The 23,533-nt window shown below is 39.4% G+C and overlaps 1 protein-coding gene across 4 annotated transcripts in view; it reads right to left on the bottom strand.

Moving 5' to 3' along the window:
- Window positions 1-23,533, bottom strand: part of DYNC1I1 (dynein cytoplasmic 1 intermediate chain 1) — a 283,514-nt gene that overhangs the window by 109,173 nt on the left and 150,808 nt on the right. For all 4 annotated transcript variants that reach the window (XM_059712374.1, XM_059712376.1, XM_059712375.1 and 1 more), the window contains 4 exons: window positions 21,372-21,461; window positions 13,952-14,114; window positions 11,370-11,469; window positions 3,420-3,545 (listed from right to left, as the gene is read on the bottom strand). In XM_059712374.1, coding sequence (XP_059568357.1) covers window positions 3,420-3,545; window positions 11,370-11,469; window positions 13,952-14,114; window positions 21,372-21,461 — 479 coding nt within the window. The remainder of the gene's footprint in view (window positions 1-3,419; window positions 3,546-11,369; window positions 11,470-13,951; window positions 14,115-21,371; window positions 21,462-23,533) is intronic.

The following is a 23,533-nucleotide window of genomic DNA, read 5'->3' as shown; positions in this document are numbered from 1 at the left end:
AGTGATGCCAGGTTGCTGGGCTACCAAGGATCGAGCCAATCCAGAGTTGCCCGTACATGACGTGAGGCCTCTCCCAGTGGCTGCTGATCAACCTCTTGAGGTCTACCTTCCCTTTGCAGTAGCCACCTTTTGGACCATGTCTAACCATCATCTTATAAGTGGCAGGCTGCCAGAGATACTTTGAATGAACTGCACATCATAGCCCATGCTTTGCTATCATGGCCCATGCTGCCCCATCGGTGAGTGCAGGCCTGGTTCTACGGCTCACTAGCTGGGAGCCCTTACAGTGCAAAGTCTCTCAACTGGGGAAGAAGAATAATCTTTTCTGCTGTACTGGTTGTAAGAATCAATGAGATCACAAAGGGAGAAGTGCTAGCAAAATGTAAAATACAGACAAATGTAGTTATACTCATTTAGTTATCAGAGATCAGTGCATGGTTACCAACCTGCCCTTTTATTCCCCTTATTATTTTTTTCCTTCTATCTAACTTCCATCCATTAATTTATCTATAACTTTCCTGACTGCTTAAGTTATACCTTGTTTGTTCTCCCAACATCTCAGGCATACTTGTGCTTTGTTTTCTTCTGATAACCATTGATATTTACTGGCTTTTATCTTAACTTCATGGGTATCAATGATAGCAAGGTGTGTCACTATTTCAAAAGAAACGGTACTCGCCAACTCTCCAGTGCCCATTGTCCCTATGTCATGTTGAATGTGGTCTTGGAAAAACAGCTCTGGGTCTTCTGACCATCCACCCCCAGAGCAGATACCAGCAATGAATGAGCTATAGGAAATGTAAGAGTGTGTGAGTGTGTGTGTGTGTGTGTGTGTGTGTGTGTGTGTGTGTATGTGTGTGTGGAGGGGCAAGGGGGACAAGGTGGAAAGGAACAGAGGAGTTGGTTAGGAAATTTCTCAAATAGGATTCAGTAGGAGATCATCATCAGAGTAATAAAGGCAAGAACTGCCACTCTAGTTTGGGTCAAAGAGCAGAAGGGAATTGTGGGGCAAGAACTCCCTCTTAAATAAAGAAGCCAACCACTTCTGTCACCTTGTCATCCCCTTTCTTCTCTTCTCTACATGCCATTGGTTTCCAACTATAACTGCATATTCAAACCACCAGGGGTCCCTAGAAGGGCTTCTGAATTACTTAGGTTGTATACACTTCCTCCCTTAGAGGGACCAAAACTTTTTCCCTTTTCACTTTCCCAAAGCTGGGGATACATTCTGCTCCCTGCAGTTAGATCAGTTTAAGAGAACTTAATCACAGAAGCAAGGTACTATAGTGGTATTCAGTAATTTAGGTTTTCATAAGATTTTCTAAATGTATTTTTCATGAGTAATAAGGGTCGTTCATGTCTGAGTAGCACAATCATGATTTTCAGTATTTTTAAACGTGTTAGATTGAGTAGCTTTTATTTGGTACCTAGACTCTCAGAGTCCTCATGGTCTCTTGCACATGTCACTTGATCAACTCAAAGTTTAAAAGTATTAGAATTCTCACATTCTTCTATTAAGAATACTAAGTAGAGTTGAAAGCCCCATCTGCTTCTGGTCACCAGATGAAATGAACATAGTACTAGGAATTTGGGGGACAAAGAGATATTTTAGTCAACATATTTTGTTAGGATATTCAGAGTACTTCTGACTTTGTTTTTGTTGTTGTTTTTGAAATCAAGAGTGTATTTTCTTCTAAAATACATACATTTGATCATTTAATGGAAAAACTAAAAATAAAATTAAATGCATGTTAGTGAGAGCTTTAGTAAATAATTCCAAAGCTACCACAAGAGGACAAAGAAGATGCTCTTTTCCATCAATATTGGTCTTACAATTGCGCAATAAGACAGGTAATTTTAAAATTCCAGTTAATTCCAAAGACCTTTGAAAATAGTTCTTAACTCAGCATTATTATGCTCCTACTGGCCTGTTTACTATGCAATGTTGTGAATGTTAACCATATTATCAAACTGTTTTTTCACAGGCTACCAATAGTCAGTTAATATAAATTTTGATAACCAGCATGTACATCGACTAAAACAATATATTATTACTTCTTTTTTTAATATTCAAGATATGCTTTATATAATATCAAAAGAATTTAAATGGCACTGATTTTTAAAAAATGTGCTTCTGCTTACCCCATAAGTCTTTTAGTATTTTCCTGGTAATTCAACAAACTTCTTAAAATTGAGAAAAATTAAGATTTTGTGCTTCTATGTTTACCAAAAGAGCATATCACACTGACAAAATTGATAATCTTATAAAAAAAAAAACAAAGAAAGGAAAAACTGTTCTTATTTCAAAGGTTCAAGGGGAAAAAGGCTATTTACTATGCAGACCTAGAATTCTTGTTGTTTTAAGATAGCAAATTAGAAAAACATGGCCTGGGTCAGAGGCTACTCAATCAGGTTGGGCTGGGCCTTTCATTCCAGCAGCTCCCATTCCCCAAATCATATCTGATAATATTCTAAAGTCTAAACATATTTCAGTTCAAAAAGATACTCAGCTCTTAGATAGAAATTGGCACTAAACTTCCAAACATCAACAGGTTTACCCACCCTTTCAATTAATGAATTTGTATTTAGATTAAACTGTCACTCAGTATGTCTGAATTGTAATATTTGAGGAACTGAAACTTTGAGCTGGAACGTTTGTTTTGCATTTTCCTGTGCATAATCACAGGATATGAGCATTAATAAAGGGGTTGGTGCATGGGCCACTACTGAGGCCTATTATTTAAGCAGAGTCATGGCAACGGAGCCGAGCTTAGTGTTCACAAGTGTAGTGTAATTTCAGCCTGTATTATGTTGAATGGATGAGAAGACAAATGTATCAGCAGACATAAGGAATAAACTACCCAAAACTATTTGAAATGATCTCTGCACTTGCAAACTAGAGACAGCATCTATATTTCTCAACAAGTCAGGAAAGATTCATGATGGGTATTCCCTTAAACCGGCTACAAAAATATTATTATCTTGCAAGCAAGATGGCGCCCCTCAACTTAAAATTGGCAAAATCCCATTGAACTGCATTTCGGAGAGAGGAGGGAGCTTGAAATGGTAGTGCTCTGCGGATGTCCACGTGGGTGGGCAAGCATATGCTGCTGCTGAGCAGAGGAAGTGGTACACCAGGATTTCTTCGTAAGTGTGAGGTCTTTATAAACTCATCTCTATGGGGGCGGTTTTAAATAGAAAGAAAATGACACACAGTCCCCAACCAGGCTTCCTAACTGTTTGGAGAGGGTTGCCACTTTCCCCAAACATTAGGTTACTGTGGGGAAATTTTCCAAAACTGTCAACAATTCCATTTTTAAACTCAGTTCTTCCTCTCCACATAAGACGGATGCAAGGCAGCAGGAACTAAATTTGGTCTAGTAGGAGATGTAAGTTATTTTTACTGTGCTGACTCCTACCTGACAGTGGAAGACGTACTCTGGTGTGGTTTTCTTGAACTTCATGTTCCAAACCAAGGCTACTCCATCTGGTTCATGGGGAGCATCTTCATTGTTGTTGTAGGAAGCGACCATCAGCTCGGGGTACTGAGTGGGAGAGGTCACAAGAATGAATTAGGCCAAGATGACAACACAAAGAAAACTTTCTTAATTTCTAAAGACACATGCTATACTACATACTTTAAATGCCACTTGCTTTTTAGGCTGTGGCATACTTAATACCAACTTCATGCCTCAACCTACTGTAATCTGGTTTCTGCCGCCATCATTCCACATTAGCTTGTCATAGTCGCCAATAATTACCAAACTGCACACATTGCTGGATCTTTCTGTATTAGCTGGCATGTGGGCTAATCCCTCCTTTCCCCTGTGTTGGATTCCATTACATATTTCTCTCCTGATTTTCTTCCTGCCCACTCTTCTTAGTTCCTACATGTTCTCCATCTGCTATCTATGTTCCAAGGAAGCTGTTTTATGGCCTATTTTTCCTTTGTCTCTGTATACACATTTTCTCTGGGCGACCTCATCTACTCCAATGGCTATAACAAGCATTAATATGCTGACAGTGTTCAGATCTATACCTTTAGGCTTGATTTCTCTCCTAGCTGCAGATCCTTATATCTGACTGCCGACTGGGGATTTCTCAGGGCCGCCCACAGACACATCAGATGTAACCATAGACAAATGAGCTCGTTGCCTTCCATAAAACCTACTGCTCTTTCAATGTTCCCTCTTTTGGTGCCTAGTTGTCCAGCCTGGACACTCCATATTCATTTTTATTGCTTCCTCTTTCTCAACCCCATGTACTATTTCACTACTTCCTCAATACCTTTCAAATGCATGTTTTCTTCCCATCCTTAAGGTGAGAGCCTCCTAAACTAACTTCTTATCTGAATGAAGGCAACAGCTTCCTAAATGGCTCCCTGACTCCAGGCTCTCCAGGCCCCACCCTCACCTACTTTGTCAACGTGACTTTACAACAGACATCTGCTAAGGCACTCCTCTGTTTAAAATACTTTAATGGCTCATTATTACTTTGAAGATAAAATGCAGGTCATATAGGATCCTTCTGTCATTTTCTAACTCCTCTGCTTAATCTCTTACAATTCTCCCTCCTTTCGCCCGCCCACATTCCATGACACAGCCTCACTGGGCTAGTTCTGAGGGTCACAGGTACGGCCTCTGTACCTATGAGTCTGCTGTTCTCATTGGAATGCCTCTTCTGTGTGGTAGACATCATTAACTCACTGTTTAAGATTCAATGCAGGCATCTAGTCCTCCAGACAATCCCAACTAGCCATGTACCACCTCCCCTTACCTCTCATTTTCTCCTTGAACATTATGTGTGTGTCCTCTCCCATTAATGCACTTGTCAAATTGTATTATGGTTTTCCTCCACTTCTGTTTCTTACAAGGTTTGAAGCACTCTGAATGTAGAGACTAGTTTTTATTGACCTCTGAGTCTAGGGCCTAGTAACTCCCACCACATGCTAAACTTGTGCCAAAACCTACTGAATTGCAGATGCTTTTTAAAAATTTTAGTAACTGTGCTCAGTGGACTTTATATTTAATCCCTTGTTATAAAATAATTCCAACAATTAAACGCATAAGTGCAGGAAACACAACCAGTAAAACCATCAGGACTCCACAGTGAATAGAAATACCTACTCACACTATGATATCCCTGTACTGTGTATTAATAAACAAACTGAGAAGTGGATCTCATGGGAGATACAACATTTCATGAAAAGGCCACTCCTACCTGGGATTTCCATAAGGCAGCCACACTAAAAATTGTATCATTACATATGCAATTATATTAGGATTATAACAGATCCTATCACCCTTTGCTCAAAGATCATTTAATTTCCCCCCTATATTTCACTATGCTGTGTATATATTTAAAAATAGATTATCATAAACTTGAACATCAACGTTTTTCTATCTATAATAATGAAACCTAAGTCTTTTCCATGGCTTTATTCATTCTTTAAACTCCCTCAATTTAAGAAAACTACACAGGGCGACAACTTGCTGGTTGATGCAGAAGAAGTACAAGCCTATAATACATGTATGCAGCCATCATTGGACGTAATCACTCTTTATCAGAAAATACTCCTCAGGGGCTAAATCAAAGGCCCATTCAAAGACACTAACATCTAGATAAACACAGAAGTCTCCAGACTGTCCAGCTGAAGTTTAACTATGTCGCATGTAAAAAGGCAACTCTATAAACATCAACACCACCACTATCAGAATGGTCAATGAGCAGCCAGATGTGTCTTGAATTATATACCACAGCTTCACATCTGGGTTTCATCGTCGGCTCCCACTTGTAGCTTTTCTTTTTTCCATTAAAAATCTTCTAAATTATTTGGGTTTAAAACTCCTTTAGAAAACAGGGAGAGCTTTAGTAAAATACCAGTGAAATGTCTTTGGTGTAATTTCTATAATTGGGATCATAAGTCCTAAAGATATTACTTTAACTCTTATTGCATGTGAAATTTTATGAGTTCAAAAATCTCCTCTAGCATGCCTTTTTCTGTTACTTCTTTGAACATGATTAGTCAAATTTGTTATTCTCCAATAAAAAGTAAATTTCTGAACAATGATTTAACCTTAAATGTTAAAAGTATGAGTTTAAAGAGAATGCGAACAAGTATGAAGTTTATGATTATTCATGAGGCTGGATTATCTAATATTTAACCTAGGAGAATTGTTACCTGGAAATGACCAGATCTGCTCTCAAGCTGTTTGCTCTTATAGAGAAATAAAGTCTGACTTTTATTAAAGAGAAGGGAACCAACATAAAGTGCCCATTATGTTCCAGACAGAACTGGGTGATTAATTCATTTGGTCCTTGCAATCTAAACTAGCAATGGTTTTCCTATTTCTACAGATGGAGAAGCTAAGAGTCCCTGGGTGAGTAACTTGTTCCCAGTTATGCTGCTAATAAGTGAAGACCTGAGAACCCAATTTAAAGTCTGCTTGGCTTCTAGTCCACTGTAGCCTGCGTCAAGTGCCTCCTATGCATTTGTAAGGCACTGTGCCGGCTAAAATGTGGGAGAAGAATGTAACAACAACAGGCTTTGCTCTACAGGAACTCTCCGCTAAGTAGAGGGAAGTGAGACACATGCACGTGTAACTATGATCTCTCTATATAAAAGCCTAATATGCAAATTGTCCCCGTGGAGCTCTACCAGACTGATCACTCGCTATGATGTGCACTGACCACCCCGGGGGAGGGGGAGAGGGAAGGGAATAGGACGAAGGAAGGCCCCAGCTGGCACCCGGAAGGCCATGATTGGCCCTGATCACTGGCCAGGCCTAGGGACCCTACCCATGCAAGAATTTCATGCACTGGGCCTCTAGTACAAACATAAAAGCAGAACATGATATGTGCTAAGATAGGGGCATAAGCAAGTACAGAGGACAAAATAACCATTTTAGTTGGGGTGCTGCAGGGAGAAAAATTGAAAAGGATTTCTAAAAAGAAATGAGCGTTGGGCTTTGTCAAATGGGTAGGTTATCAGGAGAAAAGGGAGAGGACAGTATGGACAAGGGTACCAATATGGGTGCAGGATATTCTATTGGGTGTCAGCTGGCTCAGTGATGCTCCCATATCTGGAGATTACCTCAGTAAATAGCTGTCTAACTTCCCAGGGACAATCCATTCATTGCAGGGCTGACATCCAACTGGGCTAATCACATTCTCCTAGCTGGTCATTGTAAATTTTGAACAGAGACACAAAACCTATGGGCTGGCAAGTGAGTTAGGTTATGATAGCATTTTATTGGTGAGGTCCCCCAAGCTGCCCAGATTTCTACTATTCCTGAGTCCCAGTTGTTTATCTTTTCCACGGATCCCCTAAGTACCTGAGTGGCTCTCCAATAAATTCCCCCTTTTGCTTAAGCTAGCCGAAAGTGAAGAATAGGTTCAGGAGACCTCAGAAGGTAGCATTTGGCAGTGAGCTAAGATGTATGAAGAGGTAAGAAACAGGAAATGTTGGAAATATCTCAGGGCATCCTCATAGAAGTTACTAAGTATAGGCTAATGATTTTAGACTTTACTCTGGGGTGGTAGGAGTCATATGTTGCAACTATTTATGTTGTGCTAATACTCTCCCCACTATCACATTTATTGAGTACTTTTTATGTACTAGACATTTTTAAAAATTGTAAGTTCTTTAAATACATTAACTCATTCAATAGTGACAATAAGCATGCAAGCTAAGTATTATTACCATCATTTTATGAATGAGGAATCTTAAGCCAAGAGAAGTCAGGCAACATGCCCAAGGTAATATTGAGAGCATATAAGTAATCGTTACAAGTGTTAATCTTGAAAGAATACTTATAATGACTCAACAATGTAGAAACTTGAGGTAGAAAGATCAGTTAGGATGCTATTTCCAAAACAAGCAAGAAGTAGAGGGCACGGCATAAAGTAGATGTCAAATCCATATGTTAGCAGATTTGAATTGGTGTCAGTGGGAGTTTTCTTGCTATTGTGAATTTAATTTGATTTGGCAACTAAAAAATCTGTCCAAAAGCACTCGAGTTTGTATAATCATGACTGAAAGATTGGAGAATGCAATTTACATGTGAGAGGAATATAATATAGTGGGAGTAAGACCATGAGTCTGGTTTTGTACCAGTCTGTCACATGCTATGTGTATAGTATTATTGACCCTCTCTGCTACACAATATTCAATGAATGACAAAGTTGATGTAATTCTCCAAGTGCTCAAATTTATTCCAGGAAATTATGTGTGGATATTTTGAAAATATAGCAAACTTAAAATGTTCTTGTTTAAGAATCTTGGGAGATCAAAACAAAGCTATACAGAAACCTCATACAGTAGATCCTCGAATAACATTGTTTTGCTGTTATAACATTGATGAGATGCCTTAGGAATTGAACTCTTGTTTATATCAATTATCCCATGGTGAAATGGTTTAATTATATGTCATTTTGTTTAAAGTCACAGAACCTACTTATGATGTTAAGTGAGGACTTACTGTAGTGTTTTCTTTTTTCTCCCCTTTTTCCATTCTGTTCCACTCAGGTAATCATCCTACTAGAGCATAAGGGTGTGCTTCTGCCCTTCTTTGTTAATATCACTGGGTTGTATCTAGATACATTCAGGAAGTCTCTTCATCCCATACGCATATAAACATGTTCCTTTGAACCCCACAGAAGTGTTATGTAGGAGCTGAGGGTTCTAAACCTTTTTCTCGTGCTCCATATAAAGTACATTTTTCAAAATTGCAAACCTCTTCCTCATAGTGTAGGTGAACAGCTTACACAAAAATGAGGAAAAAAAAACGTGGTCTCTCCATGGTAGAGTTTCTGCCCTTTACAGGTTCACTTCCTGAAACAAAAAGCATCACACAGAATCCTCCATGGAAGCAAATCCATCCATGAGCAAGGAGGAGCTGGCCCTGCCACTCCTCTGGGAGCACTGTCAGCCGACCCAGGGACAAGTACACGTTGCCTTTGAGGAATGTGTCAGATAAGGTTCCTGTGTAATTTCCAGACTCTGAACAAGTGAACAAGCCGAGCTAAGTGTTTCCTTAGGCTTGGATCTGATTTCTGTGCACACACCCGAGTGCACTCACAGACCACCCACACAGCAGCGGGATGCGGCCGGGCAATCCCTGCTGGTATTAGTCTCTGCTCCATGACATGCCTACTCTGCTGTTTGGATGTAAAAGGAGACTCAAGAGGAGAGAACACTCACCCACTCGGTGGCTGATGACAGTCCGGTTGTGGGGGATTACTCTCCCCTTCAGTTCTCCAGCATGATTAAATGGGGCTCTTCACACCATCTGTTTAACTGCTCTGCCTAGAACACCCTCTTCTCCCCTCCATTTGTCTGAATCCCAGTCTTCTGAGAAGCCCTGTCTGACCAGAAACAGATACCAAACTCCACTGCACTCTGAAAGCACTTGCTACCTGCCCCATGTCATTTAGCACTTACACCCTCTCTTGGTGCCAGATTTATTGCCATTTGTGGGAGGCAGTGGTGAAGAGCATATGCCCTAACATACTGAAAGGCTTGGGTTCAAATCCCTGCTCTACCAAATCCTAGCTGAGTGACTTAGTTTCTCTGAGCTTCGATATCCTCAGCTATAAAATGGAAAGAGTAACAGTGGCCACCTTATGCGATGTTATGAGGGTGAAATAGGATAATGCCATCCGAGCAGCTGGCACAGTGCTTAGCATGTAAGAAACACAAACTAAAAGCTAGCCATGATTATTCTTCTTAATAAAAGCTCAGACTACAAGAAAGCAGAAACAGTGCTGGACATAAATGGCCAGGACTCAGCATTCCTATTCTCCTCACTGCTATTATGTCATTGTCATTGCAGTAGAAAGCACAGCATGGTCATCAAAAACATGGGCTCAGGGCTCAGACCATCTGGGTTCAAATTCTGCCTGGACCACAACCAGGCTGTGCCACGTAACTTCACTACTCAGCACTGGATAAACTGTCAACTAGTTGAGTTGGCCATTCAGCAAACTGGCTTTTGGTTAATTTGCCTGCTTCCACTCTGAATGCCACACCAACAAGTTTAGACTTTTTTCTTATTGATAATAGGGATTTTTAATCTAGGGGGGTAGAGTGATCAGATTTGAACTTTAGAAAGATTACGGTTGAATCTTGAACAACATGGTTTGAACTACATGAGTCCACTTATATGCTGACTTTTTCAATAAATATGTATTCAGCCCTCTGTATTTTTGGCTTTTGAATCCATGGTTGGGAATCCATGGGTGTGGAGGGCTAACATTGTTCTACACTGTTTTATAGAAGTGACTTGAGCATCCATAGATATTGGTATCTGTGGAGGGAAGGGGAGCGTTGGTCCTGAAACCAATCACCCACAGATATCAGGGGGAAATTGGGAATTTATATACAGAATTTTTACTGTATGTGTGTGTGTGGTGGGGGACGGGGGGTGGTATCCCTAATCCCTGCATTGTTCAAACTATATTTGACTTGATGTTCAGAAGATAGGTGGACAAGCATAGATATAGAAGGTTAGCAATACTACAGTTGTAAGGTGAGGGATATGTGAATAGAGAAATAGATGGTTTTGGTGACTGATGGGGTATGGAAGATAAAGGAGAAGTTGCTAATGTTAATGATGAAAGTTCTGCTTTGGCCCTTGGGTATGGCTTTAATATAGAGAGAATGTAGTGGCAAAAAAAGATTTATAATATGTGGAAATAATGACTCAATGACATGTTTGAGATTCTGTGGGGCCCCTGAGTGCATCTGTCTGGGGTGTAAAGTGGAATTGAGGGATAGTAGGTGGGAGATATAAGCAGGCTGCCCCCATGGTGGTTGAATCCATAGCAGTGGAAGAAATCTCCCACAGAGGCCCTGTCAGGAAGAAGAGTGAGGGCATGGCCATGAGGACCACAAGGGGGAGGAGAAAAAGACACCTTAGAAAAGACTGAGAACTAGAGGGGAATAGTGTGTGGAACGCTGTGGAAGGATATTGTTTTTAGAAGAATGGGAAAGCCAGTAACACTGGAATGTCAGGGCCAAAGAAGGCTTAACAATAGCCACAGGATTTGACAAATAGAAAACCACTGGCAACCTTAGTGAGAGCAGCTTCACAGGCAGAATGGCCGGGTCCCTGTCGGGCACCTGGCACATAGTAGGTACTCAATATATAAGGATAACAGAGTGCAAAACTGAAACTGAAACCTCAGGAAAATAAAGACACCCAACAGGCAGAGAAAAAATTGTAGGTTAAAGAGCATATCCAAAGTAGTGAAGCAAATTCCTCTCTCTCTCTCTCTCTCTCTCTCTCTCTCTCTCTCTCTCTCTCTCTCTCATACAAATGCCATGAGAACACAAGTCCAGTTTGTCCTATCCCAGCAATAATTCTTACCTGGAGAGACCAGTCCATACAGGTGACTACTCGGTGCTTGGACCAATGCTCATCATAGAACTGACGATTGAAAGAAAGGTTGGCTCCAGCCTGGACATCCCTAGGAGGGTTTAAATATCAAAGATAAATATGATGCTTCAGAATGGGGCTTTGTCTCTTCTGCGAATGCTGAAAGAATGAAATGGAAAAGCATGGCACACAATACTCCCTGAAGCCAAAGCATCCGTTTATATAACAAACTCTGTTCACAAATTAACTATCAAGGGTCTCCTTTATGAAAAGCTCTCTCTAACCTGGCCCAGAAAAGGTTTCCACATGTCCCAAGCCTGGTATGAAATGTCAAATCTGTTTCAGGTTCTCATCTTGACGAGTGCTAAAGGAGTCTCCTCCTCTCAGTAAGTTCTATCCTAAAGCAGAGTTTACTAGAAATGTCCCTGTTGTCAAGGGAGCACACACACTTGGCGATTCTTTGAGATCAGTGCCCTTTTATCTGGCCTTAGACCAGAGATGATGTGCATGTTTCTCTTTACCAGGAATTTCTGATTAGCTGTAGTGGTTGCCTCCCTGCTCAATAGCAAGTGGTAAGTTCCACCATGAGACAGACATGCTGGAGAGTGGGGGTGGGGGGGTGCACCACGCGTATGAGATGCTACACATAGACTAAAACAGCATCGGGGTCTGGAATAATTACAGTTTGGCCAGTGTTTACTTGGCTGACACTCAGCTGGCCACCAAACCTCCTCTCAAGAGCGCTTCCCTGGTCGTGCATTTGCTCCACCGACTGAGTGTTTAAATTGAGTCGTGTTTATTCTCTGCCAGCAGCTTTTGGATGTGCATAAAAAACTGCCTACATTTCTTGGGCTTTGGTTCAAGAATTTCTCCACACTCACCTGCTGGGGTCCAGCCCCAGCGATCCAGGGGTTCCCAAAGGTGTGGACGGAGTCGGCGAAGAATGCTTTACACAGAGACAGCGTTCAGAACTCTCTAGCTTTCCTTAGTCTCCGTGGATCTTCCCTGTGCCTGGCTGAGGCCACAGAGAGAGATAGATCCCAAGGCAAGCTGAGCCTTTATTTTATAGTGAGAGGTAAACAAGGTAGTGGTTTCCAAAGTTACACTGTTCTTGTCAGTTTCACTTGTTTACACTGTTCTTGTGAGTTTCACTTGTTTTTGTTCTTGTGAGTTTCACTTGTTTACACCATGGTTATACTTCCTGCACTTCCTCAGCCCATTAGCTTCCCAAATAAGATCTAGGGAGTGTTATAAGGTCAAGCCTAATTATGCTAAGAGGACTGTGCCCTCTAAGCTGGAAATTGTTTGTGACTTTGCCCACAGGTCAGTCCGAGGCTTAACCCTATATGGGCTCCCCACACTCACCTTTTTCTTTCTGTTCATTTGCTTCATTCCGTTGGCTTGCATCCTGCATCACTTGTACTGGGTGACCTGGTTTTAGATTATTTTCTTAGGCTCTAATCAGCTGACTTATTCTGAGTTGATATTTTTTCCCTCCTGTTAACCCTTCTGTATCTCCACCCTTGCCAACTCAGGCAAGAGGTATATGCACCCAAGTAACTGTCAGGAAGCCAGGATAACAGTGGGCCAGACACCCAGAAGGAAATAGCACCTAGAAAAACCAACTGAGCCACAGAGTGGGCTTTTAAAAAGAAAACAAACATTTCACAACATGTATATTCAAAACACTATTGTCTCTTTAACTGTTTAGGACATTTCAGAACTCCCTTTTGAAACTGTGTATGGAGCCTCTGTTGTATTCCTTTGAGTGTCTTCAATGATGATAGGTTGTCCTTTGAGAATGTATTTGAATTTTAGAAATAGTAAAAAACTCAGGTCTGATGAAAAAGGCAGGGGATCTCACCTCCTCATATTGTTCTTGGCATAAAGAAATTGGTGACTAAAAACCAGCTTTTTCTATTTCTTAGGAAGCTCATAAAGTGCCTCTTTATTATCCCCACGATGATGGTTAGCAGCCACTGCCTTTTACAATGTATAGGTTGCAGTCACAGAGAAAGTCATTTGGGGCCACTTGCTTTTATTGATTACTTTTTTATTTGTTTTATCTGTAAATATATCCCTGCATATGTGTTTCTAAAAAGGCATAGACACAGAATCTTAAGGTGTCTAAAGAAGAAAACATTTCCAGTTTCTATTCACTGTCTCCCACATCAGTTAAGGTCTATCTTGTGTTTATTTCCTTCAGTTTCCTGTTTGCTTAGACATAAAAAATAGATCTACTGGATATAACATAAATCTCTTGCTGCTGCTTATAAGGGTGTTTTGTCAGAGGACAAAGTACATATGACTCTGCCAGTCTCTATCACCTGGCCCGTTCCCCAGATATCAAGTTCAAAAGCATTTCACGGAAGCACATGATAATTACAGGGAAACTCTAAGCCAGGAGGTATAACCAAAGCCCTTAGTCAAAGCTGTTTAGCAAGATCAACCCTGGAATTTCATCCTCCTCTGATTTGTTAGATTTGGGATTTGCAACGGTGACACACACATGAATTTAGAATCAACAGATAACTTATCACTGTATTTTTTAAAAATGCACACAAGAAACTAACCCATCTTTTTCCTCTAACTCGCGACCACTATAGTCAAAGAAGATGTCCGAGTCTTCGGCCAGCGCTCTTTCAATGACCCGGATGGTCCGATCAAAAAAGATGAGAAATTCCTCTGAATGAAGGATCTGCTGTTTCTCTTCTTCTGTCAGCTCCCTTGGAGGGGCTTTTTATGCAAAAGAGATTGGTAGGATAGAAAAAAAAAAAGGACAATTAAAACATCTTAAGAGGAATCCAACTCTTGAAAGAGACTGCTTATCAAAGGAATGAGAAGACACAGCGAGATAAGCCCTTGTAAATAAATATCCAGTCTAAATTACTCCCACATTCACACAGAACATTTTTTGCAGATGTCTTCACTGCCAATTTTACAAAAAGATTTCATATCTGGCCTACTTACTGTTTGGAAGAGCTGAAAAATATTACCAATGAAAATAGATTGGTGGGTTCTAATCAATCAGTTTTGAATAACGTCATTGTCTTTAAAACTGAAAAAAAAGGCTGAAATAATGAATATTAGAGACATCTAAAACTATGTATATTAGAGACTACTGTAAAACTGCACATATTAAATAATTAAGAACTACCCATGCTATGATCCAGATAGCACCTGTCCTCTTTCTCTGGATAAATTCATTTTATTTTAGATGATGACCTGATAAGGCTGACTGATTGCTATATACATACCACTCAAACCCTGACATGTCCTTCCAAACCCCTTTCACCCCAAATATCTTCTGTTTGTACACAAACACATGGAACAAATAAATGCTTCTGTGAGACACCTCACAATTGCTTTTATGCCTCACTTTTCTAACATGGTCGAGCTTATCACGAATCCTGAAGATGCAAAAAATGAGGCAAAGAAGATGAAAAAACCAGCAATATGTCATGGTGTCTGAAAGAAAGTTCGCTTCAGAGTCACAATTAAGTTACATAAACTGTTTCTTCAGTAGCAGGGTTTACATAAACCGGTAAAGGATTAGGAACTCTCCCAGACTGAGAAAGCCTCAAGGGCAGAAACTGTCAGCTGAGCCTTTGTGGTTCTTCAGGAACCCCATTCAACTCTGGGCAGGGAGCCCTCAGTCCACATTTGATTGATGGCTCTTTCCGTGGCACCAGAAGTGCCTGAAGTTGAAGCTACAGAAGGGGGTAGTGCACTACAATTACAGGTGGGTCCCTGGTGGAATCACTCACCCACTGGCTTTTCCAAACACTTCTACCACCATCCCTGTACAAACAGGACCAATGTCCATATGGCCACATGGTCAGAGGACTCTTTCAGGTGCAGGCCTGGAGCATAATGTTTTATGTAAATGTTACTTGCTTCTATTCATGGTCTCTCAAAGCCACTGTTCTGAGAAATGGGAACTGACCAAAGCTCTCCTGCAGAGCCATGGAGGGAATCGCAAACTTTCCAGGTTCATGATGCCTCTCCCCTTCCCACCGCCCCTTTCCTGCCCTAGACCACAATGCGGGAGGTTCGGAGGGACGGACTCCACAATCTGCCCTTGTACAAGAAACTAACATGACCCTGATGTAGTTGGTTCACACCTTGAAAAATGCTCTCCAGGTAACATTATAACAAAACAAAACAAAGATAAATCCACTCCAGCAGAAGATCTTCTCCAAAAACAGCCCATCCCATAGTTTGTTTTTTTTTTAATTAAATCTTTATTGTTCAGATTATTACATTTGTTCCTCTCCCCCCCTCCCCCCATAACTCTCCTCCTCCCAGTTCCCACCCCACTCTCCGCCCTCACTCCCCAACCACTGTCCTCATCCATAGGTACGCGATTTTTGTCCAGTCTCTTCCCGCATCTCCCACACCCCTTTACCCCCCAAGAACAGTCAGTCCATTCCCTTTCTATGTCCCTGATTCTATTATGATCACCAGATTATTTGTTCACTTGATTCTTAGATTCACTTGTTGATAGATGCATATTTGTTGTTCATAATTTGTATCCTTACCTTTTTTTTCTTCTTCCTCTTCTTAAAGGATACCTTTCAGCATTTCATATAATACTGGTTTGGTGGTGATGAACTCCTTTAGCTTTTCCTTATCTGTGAAGCTCTTTATCTGACCTTCCGTTCTGAATGATAGCTTTGCTGGATAAAGTAATCTTGGTTGTAGGTTCTTGGTATTCATCACTTTGAATATTTCTTGCCATTCTCTTCTGGCCTGCAAAGTTTCTGTTGAGAAATCAGCTGACAGTCGTATGGGTATTCCCTTGTAGGTAACTCAGTTTCTTTCCCTTGCTGCTTTTAAGATTCTCTCTTTGTCTTTTGCTCTTGGCATTTTAATTATGATGTTTGTTTGGGGTTCTCTGCGCTTCCTGGACCTGTAAGTCTATTTCTTTCACCAGGTGGGGGAAGTTTTCTGTCATTATTTCTTCAAATAGGTTTTCAATATCTTGCTCTCTCTCATCTTCTGGCACCCCTATGATTCTGATGTTGGTACACTTGAAGCTGTCCCAGAGGCTCCTTACACTATTTTCGTATTCTTTTTTAATTTTGCTTTTCCGGTTGGGTGTTTTTTGCTTCTTCGCATTTCGAATCTTTGACTTGATTCTTGCACTCCTCTGGTCTGCTGTTGGGTGTCTGTATAATATTCTTTATTTCAGTCAGTGTATGCTTAATTTCTAGTTGGTTCTTTATCACAACATCGAGGGTCTCATTAGATTTCTTGAGGATCTCACTACATTTATCGGCAGTTTCTAGAAAATTATTGAAAGACCTTAAAATTGCGGTTTTTAGCTCTATATCCTCCATTTCTGTCATGTTTCTTTGTCTCCACATTTTTTATGCTTTCTTGGTGCACCCCCTTGTGGTCTTTGTGCGCAGTCTTGTTGTAGTTAAGCCTTGATTGTTGTTGGCAATACTGGGGGTGATTTGACCTCCAGGCCAACTGGCTATCCCAACTTCTGTCCCATCCCATAGTTTTTAAATATAGTTAGAAACATTTCTTTGCTGCTGAAGTCTCCAGAACCCGAAAGATGCCAGTGTCTGCTGGGACTCTCCAAGAACCCCCATCAACTTCTGCTGAGCAGAACTGCCCAGACACTGGCTTGAGAAATAGTGAAACGGACCATAACAACAAGAACTCTACAAAACCAACATTTCCTGTGCCATACGTTAGCTTTGATTCTTCAAGCAATTAAAGGTCTCTGGGCAAAGCAGGCCATGATACCTAAACTGTAAGTCTGGTTTAAGGGTTCAAGCTAAATACACTGGGCAAATAGTTAAGTATTTAATCATTACTCTTTAGGTAGCAATTCAGTAGTCTACTTCTTAAAACTCCTATATATTAGTATGAAATTGAATTTTTTCACCCATATGTAAGTTCAAGAAAACAGTAAAACCATTCAATTAACTAGGCAAAGTAAATAAGTAAATAAATAAATAACCCTACAAAATGTGAGGGTTATTTTATTTTGGTTAGTACTGTTACATAAATAAATAAACTTCACTAAACAAGGGTACTATAGGACTAAGGAAAATGTCTTATTTTAATAGCCTCGTTTAGCCTTAGTCACTGTTGATGGATGACCAAGGCACCCTGGAAATTCGGCAGAGACAGGACTTTTCCCCTTTATTCCATTTTTATACTAAAAAAAAGCTTTCTATTCTCTGTTTATCTTTTTCAGCTCCTTCTATTTCACCTGTATCTTTCCTTACAGGTCCATTACCTTGACTGAAAAATAGTATCTGTGTAATTTTCTGTAATTTTTTTCTCCCCTGTAGCTTATTGTCACTTTGATCTCATCTTTCAAGACATACAACTTCTCTCTAAGAGAAAAATAAATGGCTGATCAAAGTGTATTTGCAAAGGCCAAGTTCAGGTAGGCGAAGCAGTAGCCTCTTCAGATATTATATTTGACAATACAATATTTGGCTTAAAATTAAATTGCTACTGGAGCAAAACAAAAGATATATCTTATATTAAGCTTTGATGTCTAACAGGGATCAAATGACAAGATTTGTTAGCACAAAATAATAAGATGCATGTGCAGACAAGTAGTTTTTTAACATCGTAAACAATATTCAACTTAGCAGTTAAGTAGGACCACAGGCATTTTTGACAAAATCCCAAAACCTCCCACACTTAAAAATCTTTAAATTGATAAATGTTGTTGCAATGTAATGAAAATATAATGGAGCATCCAAGAACCATAATCAAAAGCTGCATTCGGAGATGAAACCTCACCAGACATCATATTTTATGAAAGAAAATTGGTTGATTAATGGAATCCAGAAGGTTCAAAATACAAGCATAAACAATTAGAATCAGAATAGTTTTGCCCCAGGATAATCCCCAAATCCCCCCTGAAATACTTGTTTCTGCAGCTTTTCCCTATCACTGGAACCTAGTCAATTTTTTAACACACTCACTGCATGAAAAGGGCAGGATTAATTTAATAAGGCATATCAGAGCAAAACATGGGCATTATAATATTTTATTTTCTTATAAGAAATATTATAGCAGGTTGGTTTTTTTCGTAACAAAATGTTTATTATTTCTGCCAAGAGCTAACAATAATTTTTGCATCTAAAGTGACCTTAAAAAGAAAAAGATTCTTTGTAAAAAGCAGACTATGTGAATTTGACTTACATGTGGTCCAAATGACATGACAGATTTCAAACTTAGCAAAATTTACCTGAACAGGTATATTTAGCTTGAATAACAAATATGAAAACACGTGCTGCATTCATGAAATTCAGTTTAGATGGCTGCCTAATTCTGTGAATTCATGTCCTGCAAAATTAAAATCTAGTATACATTTTATTTCAGGGTTTACTTTATATTCTACTTATTGTAGAAATGTTAATTTATCTTGGTTTTACATATGAAAACACTTTTTTAATGTCTTTCATGATTAGTTTAACCTATTTTTTCGAGTTTTCTTATCGGCCGTAAGGTGTATTTTTTCAGTTTCTTTTTAATTTTTTATTATATAGTATATCTTTTGGGTTCTTGGAATTTTTTTTCTCTGTAAAAATGTAAAATTCATCATGAATTTCACAATTTGTAGAGTCTTTTACAATATCTTTTTTTTTTTTTTGGTTAAAAGTTATTTTTAAAATATCCACTTGTCTTGCCTTGTTTCTATGATATAGTTTTAAATTTCAATATAAAAATGACATCTTTTAATGTTTTTCAAGAATATATTTAAAAGACAAAAAAACAAACAAACAACAAAACCCACAAAGCTTAAGTTTAAAATCAGATTAAATAGGAGGATGGCTCTTACGAGAAGTTTACAGGGAAATCAGTTCATAAACAAGCAACCCAAACCAGACCAATAGAGAGGGCATCCTCCACTGCCGTGAATGTGAGGTTCAGGAGCTGCCATGCATTTACAGGAGTGAGGTTTCCGATGATGCTGTTTCAAACCTCCAAACCTTAAGACACAAAGACACTCCCATATACAAATTCCCTACATTTTGATTAAAAGCTAAAATGTACCTGCTGTTTTTCTCTACTCTGTGGCGGACAACAGAGTGAAAACAGTCAGACATCAAACCCATATTTCTTTACTGTTTAATGCATTTTGATGTCACATGGGCAAAAATGTCAAAAGCCAGTGAGCACTGATTATTTTCCCATCTCCCCTTACCACTTTTTTTTTTAACTCCCAAACAGGCCAGATTTCTCAAAAATGTGTTCACTGGTTGGAAACCATGTATGTCAAGTTTCAGCCCAGAGCAAATTTTTATGGCTGAGTAATAAATCCCTGAAACTCAGGGTTCATAATGGAAGTGCTGACACAGCCCTAACTACCATGCAGCCGTGTGAATGGCGCCACTATTATATCTGCTGGAGATTCGTTCAGAAGTTTGCAAAATACTGTCTTGCTTTAAAAAACAACAACACAGAGTTTGATGCCATCATAAACATGCTTTTAACCCATTATGTGCTAATTTGCAGAAAAGCCATTAATAGAGAATAAAGCTCACCGCGCGGCAGTAATAGAAAATGTATTGCAAACGTCTTCTTGACTTTTAACAGGACTTTAATCAATTCCATGAAGCATGAGTAACAGTTGAAATTAGAGGGTGTTTCTGCTCAGAAGTGAGGAAGGTGGTTGCAATGTTTGCCAGAGTAGACAATTTGGAGGTTGGGGTGGGGGGGTGGGGGTGGAAGGGGGTGGTGATCTGTGCCAAGACATGCAAAACATACCCCAGCTCCTTATCCCCAGTACATCTTAAGGACATTTTACAAAAGGAAGAAGTGGGTATCTCAATAAATTCTGATTTATTTTATCTCATGCTACACCTGTGTCAATGATATTTTATTCACCAGCTTTAAAAAAGTATGGTCTTAGTAGAAGTTTGAATGTGAAATCTCTTCAATCAAATCCATTTAGATAGAATCTCTCAAGAAAAGTAACTTTATTCCCTTCTGTGGATGCCACTATTAAAGATGAATCCACTCCTTGCCCTCCATTGTGCCCCAGAACTTGACTGTAACCAACCTCAGTGCCTGAACAGACTGAAGTGAGTACACGTGACCAGTATGGACCCTTTCCTCCAAATGTCCCCAGTGACAACCATGTGACACACATTGTGCCAGAGCCACAGGCATCTTTAAAATGTTAAATCAAATGGGCTTCTAATTAGAGTTATGTTGACCTATATTGTGGGCATTCGGTAGGAAATATGGAAGGATCTTTTAAATCCACACTCTGTTCTCACGGACACTCCATTGATCAATAAGAATGACAATTTCAAAGTTCTCTTTTTATCTGCAGGGCTGAGAATCTAGAAGGGATATAAATCAGATTTTTAGGGAAACATCACCTATAGTATTGTCTTCCCCTTTCTTTTTCTTTGTTATAATTTTTAAAAATTTCAATTACAGATGACATACAATATTTTATTAGTTTTGGGTGTACTGATTAGACATTTCTATACCTTCTGAAGTGATCGCCCCATAAATCTACTACTCATCTGACACCATATGTAATTATTACAATATTATTGACTATATTCCCTATGCTGTACTTTACATCCCATAACAATTTTCTCTTTTGCTTCAGTTTCCTTGTTTGTTTGTGTGTTGTTGTTTTGCTTTCTTGTTACGTTATCATTGGGAATATATAACAAAGCTTCTAGATAGCACAATAATTGATAACAAATGTCTTATTTTATCATTATTCAGTAATAATTTTACTGAAGTCATGCCTGGATATGTTGCTGGAATTGTGGATGGTTTGCACTCTATTTGCCTCTATCAGTCAAAATAAAAAATGACTCTTGCTTTGGAGATTAAAGTTCATGTTGCTAAATGTAATGTATTGAACAATCATAGGAAACCTTCCCACACAGGGGTGTACATTTAATTTTTACTTACCTCTAGAGTCCCTTATGGTAATAAAATAAATAAATCAAATAATGACACAATTTATCTCCCACACCATACCTTCCTTCACTTCCTGTTTTTTGTCTTGATTGTCCAATTCTGAATCGTGGCCAATTTTAGGTTCCACCATATCCTCATCATCTTCATCCTCTAGAAAAAAAGGGAGAGAGAAATGCACTATTATCGTTCCTTCAAATCAAAGCCTTTGGTTGATGGTGGGAGGTAGGGGCAAAGGGTAAAGTTCCAATCATTTAGGGCAACTTCTAAGTGAATCAGTCCACAATGAATGCCCAAGATATATGTTCATGAATATATACATAAATTATCTCCAAAAGGAGCCTCTTTGAAAGTCCCCCCAAGTTGCTGAGAAAGCCGCCCTGAGTCAGCACCTGCTACGTCCATCTCCAGGCCCTCACCACATGGGATGTCTTGGAATTGCCTCTCTGACCTCTGAAGCTTCTTCAGAGATGGCCCCAAAACAGATCTTAAAATGTTTCCACCTGGGGCACATTCTCCACAGGGGACACCTGCTGTACAGACGACTCATTTCCAATTTAATTCTCACCAAATTAATTTGTTTTTGACCTACAGGAAAGGGTTAAATACAGGTCTGACCCCAGGTCAAATGCCATTGGCAAGTAAACCACCAGGGGTAGGGCCCCCAAAAGTCCTTGCCATTGGCCTCTGAGAAAGCAACCAACCCACATGGCATTTACACATCCAGAGCAGCTCATGCATTAATGTGAATTTAATGAGCACTAACAAATGGACCCAGGAGGCTACCACTGCCAGATGTTATAGTGCCCTTCCTGCCCTATGCAAATGTGTGCTCACTCTCTCTCTGCTCTCAACCTGCCTGTCTCAGAGGCCCCTTTCATTGTAGGCCTCTTGGAATCATCAGTCACGATGTAGGGGAGAGTCCAAAGGTCATAAGAAAATCCAGCTTATAAAAATAAAATGATCTAAAGAATTAAAACTTGCTTTCACAGTTTTTAATATATTACCCTCACTCTTAAGTATTATAGTCACTGAAAGTTACTGATTTTGGTGGTTCAAATGGAGTTTAAAATAAATGACTTCATTTCCTTCCCTCATACATTCATTCATTCAACAAATATTTACAAACATTCTATAAGATCTCAAGCTTTCTATATAGTCCCATTTCCATCACAATAAATCTTGAGACATATTAACTCAAAACTTCAGTACCAAACAACTAGAGAATGCCCTGTAAATGCATACTTAAATGTCCAAATAAATAAGTATGGATAGCCTGAAAAGTAACTCCAAAAGTTCCCACTATATTAAGCAAGTGATTTGTGTAAGGAATATCAATTTTTAAAACATGGATGTATAAAGTACAGCAGTGCAATTTAGATAATTAAATTTTTAAGTGGGAATTTTCATTGAAATATATTACTCTCTACACATGTATATAGGCTGTGTCATCAACCTCATTACCTTATAATCACACTATATATACATATCAGAAGAAAATGTAAAACACTTTTAAGGAAAACTAATTTATTAATAATACATTTATTAATACACACTGATGAGATAAAAAGTTGCACTGAACTTTTGAAAAGAACACAGATTTTTAGATAAATAAATCTTATAATGTTAATAACGCCTCTAAGACCTTATCCCTATATAAAGATATTACTGCTATCTACCCACTGCAAACCTGCTTGGAAATTCCTGAATAAAACATTCGCCAACACATGTTGTATCTTCACGATCCAAAGACCTAACACAAAGCCTGGTGAGGCACTGGCTAAACCTTGGATGGGGAGGCAATTTTCCAAAGGATACTGATTTGCTGAGAAAATGGCCCCATTTCAAAACATTCTAGAGGCATTTTCAGAAAATGCAATGGATTCAGCATCAACACCCTGACACTTACTAAATGCCAGCAACTCCAACAAACAAAGGTGGTTAAGACCCGTGTTATTATGTGTTGAACTGGGCACCCCCAAATTCATATGTTGAAGACCTAACCCCAACAAGCTCAGAATGTGACCATACTGGAAATAGGGTTGTTGCAGATATAATTGATTAAAATGAGGCCATACTGAAGTAAAGTGGGCACCTATTATGCCCATAAAAAGGGAAGGTTTAGACAAAGACTCACACACAGGGAGAACGGCATGGGAAGATGAATGCAAAGATTGGGGTGATGCTTTCACAGGCCAAGGAGCACCAAAGATTGCCAGCAACCC

Source organism: Myotis daubentonii, chromosome 10 (genome assembly GCF_963259705.1).
Source record: "Myotis daubentonii chromosome 10, mMyoDau2.1, whole genome shotgun sequence".
NCBI classification, from domain to species: Eukaryota; Metazoa; Chordata; class Mammalia; order Chiroptera; family Vespertilionidae; genus Myotis; species Myotis daubentonii.
This window is presented reverse-complemented; position numbering and strand designations above follow the sequence as displayed.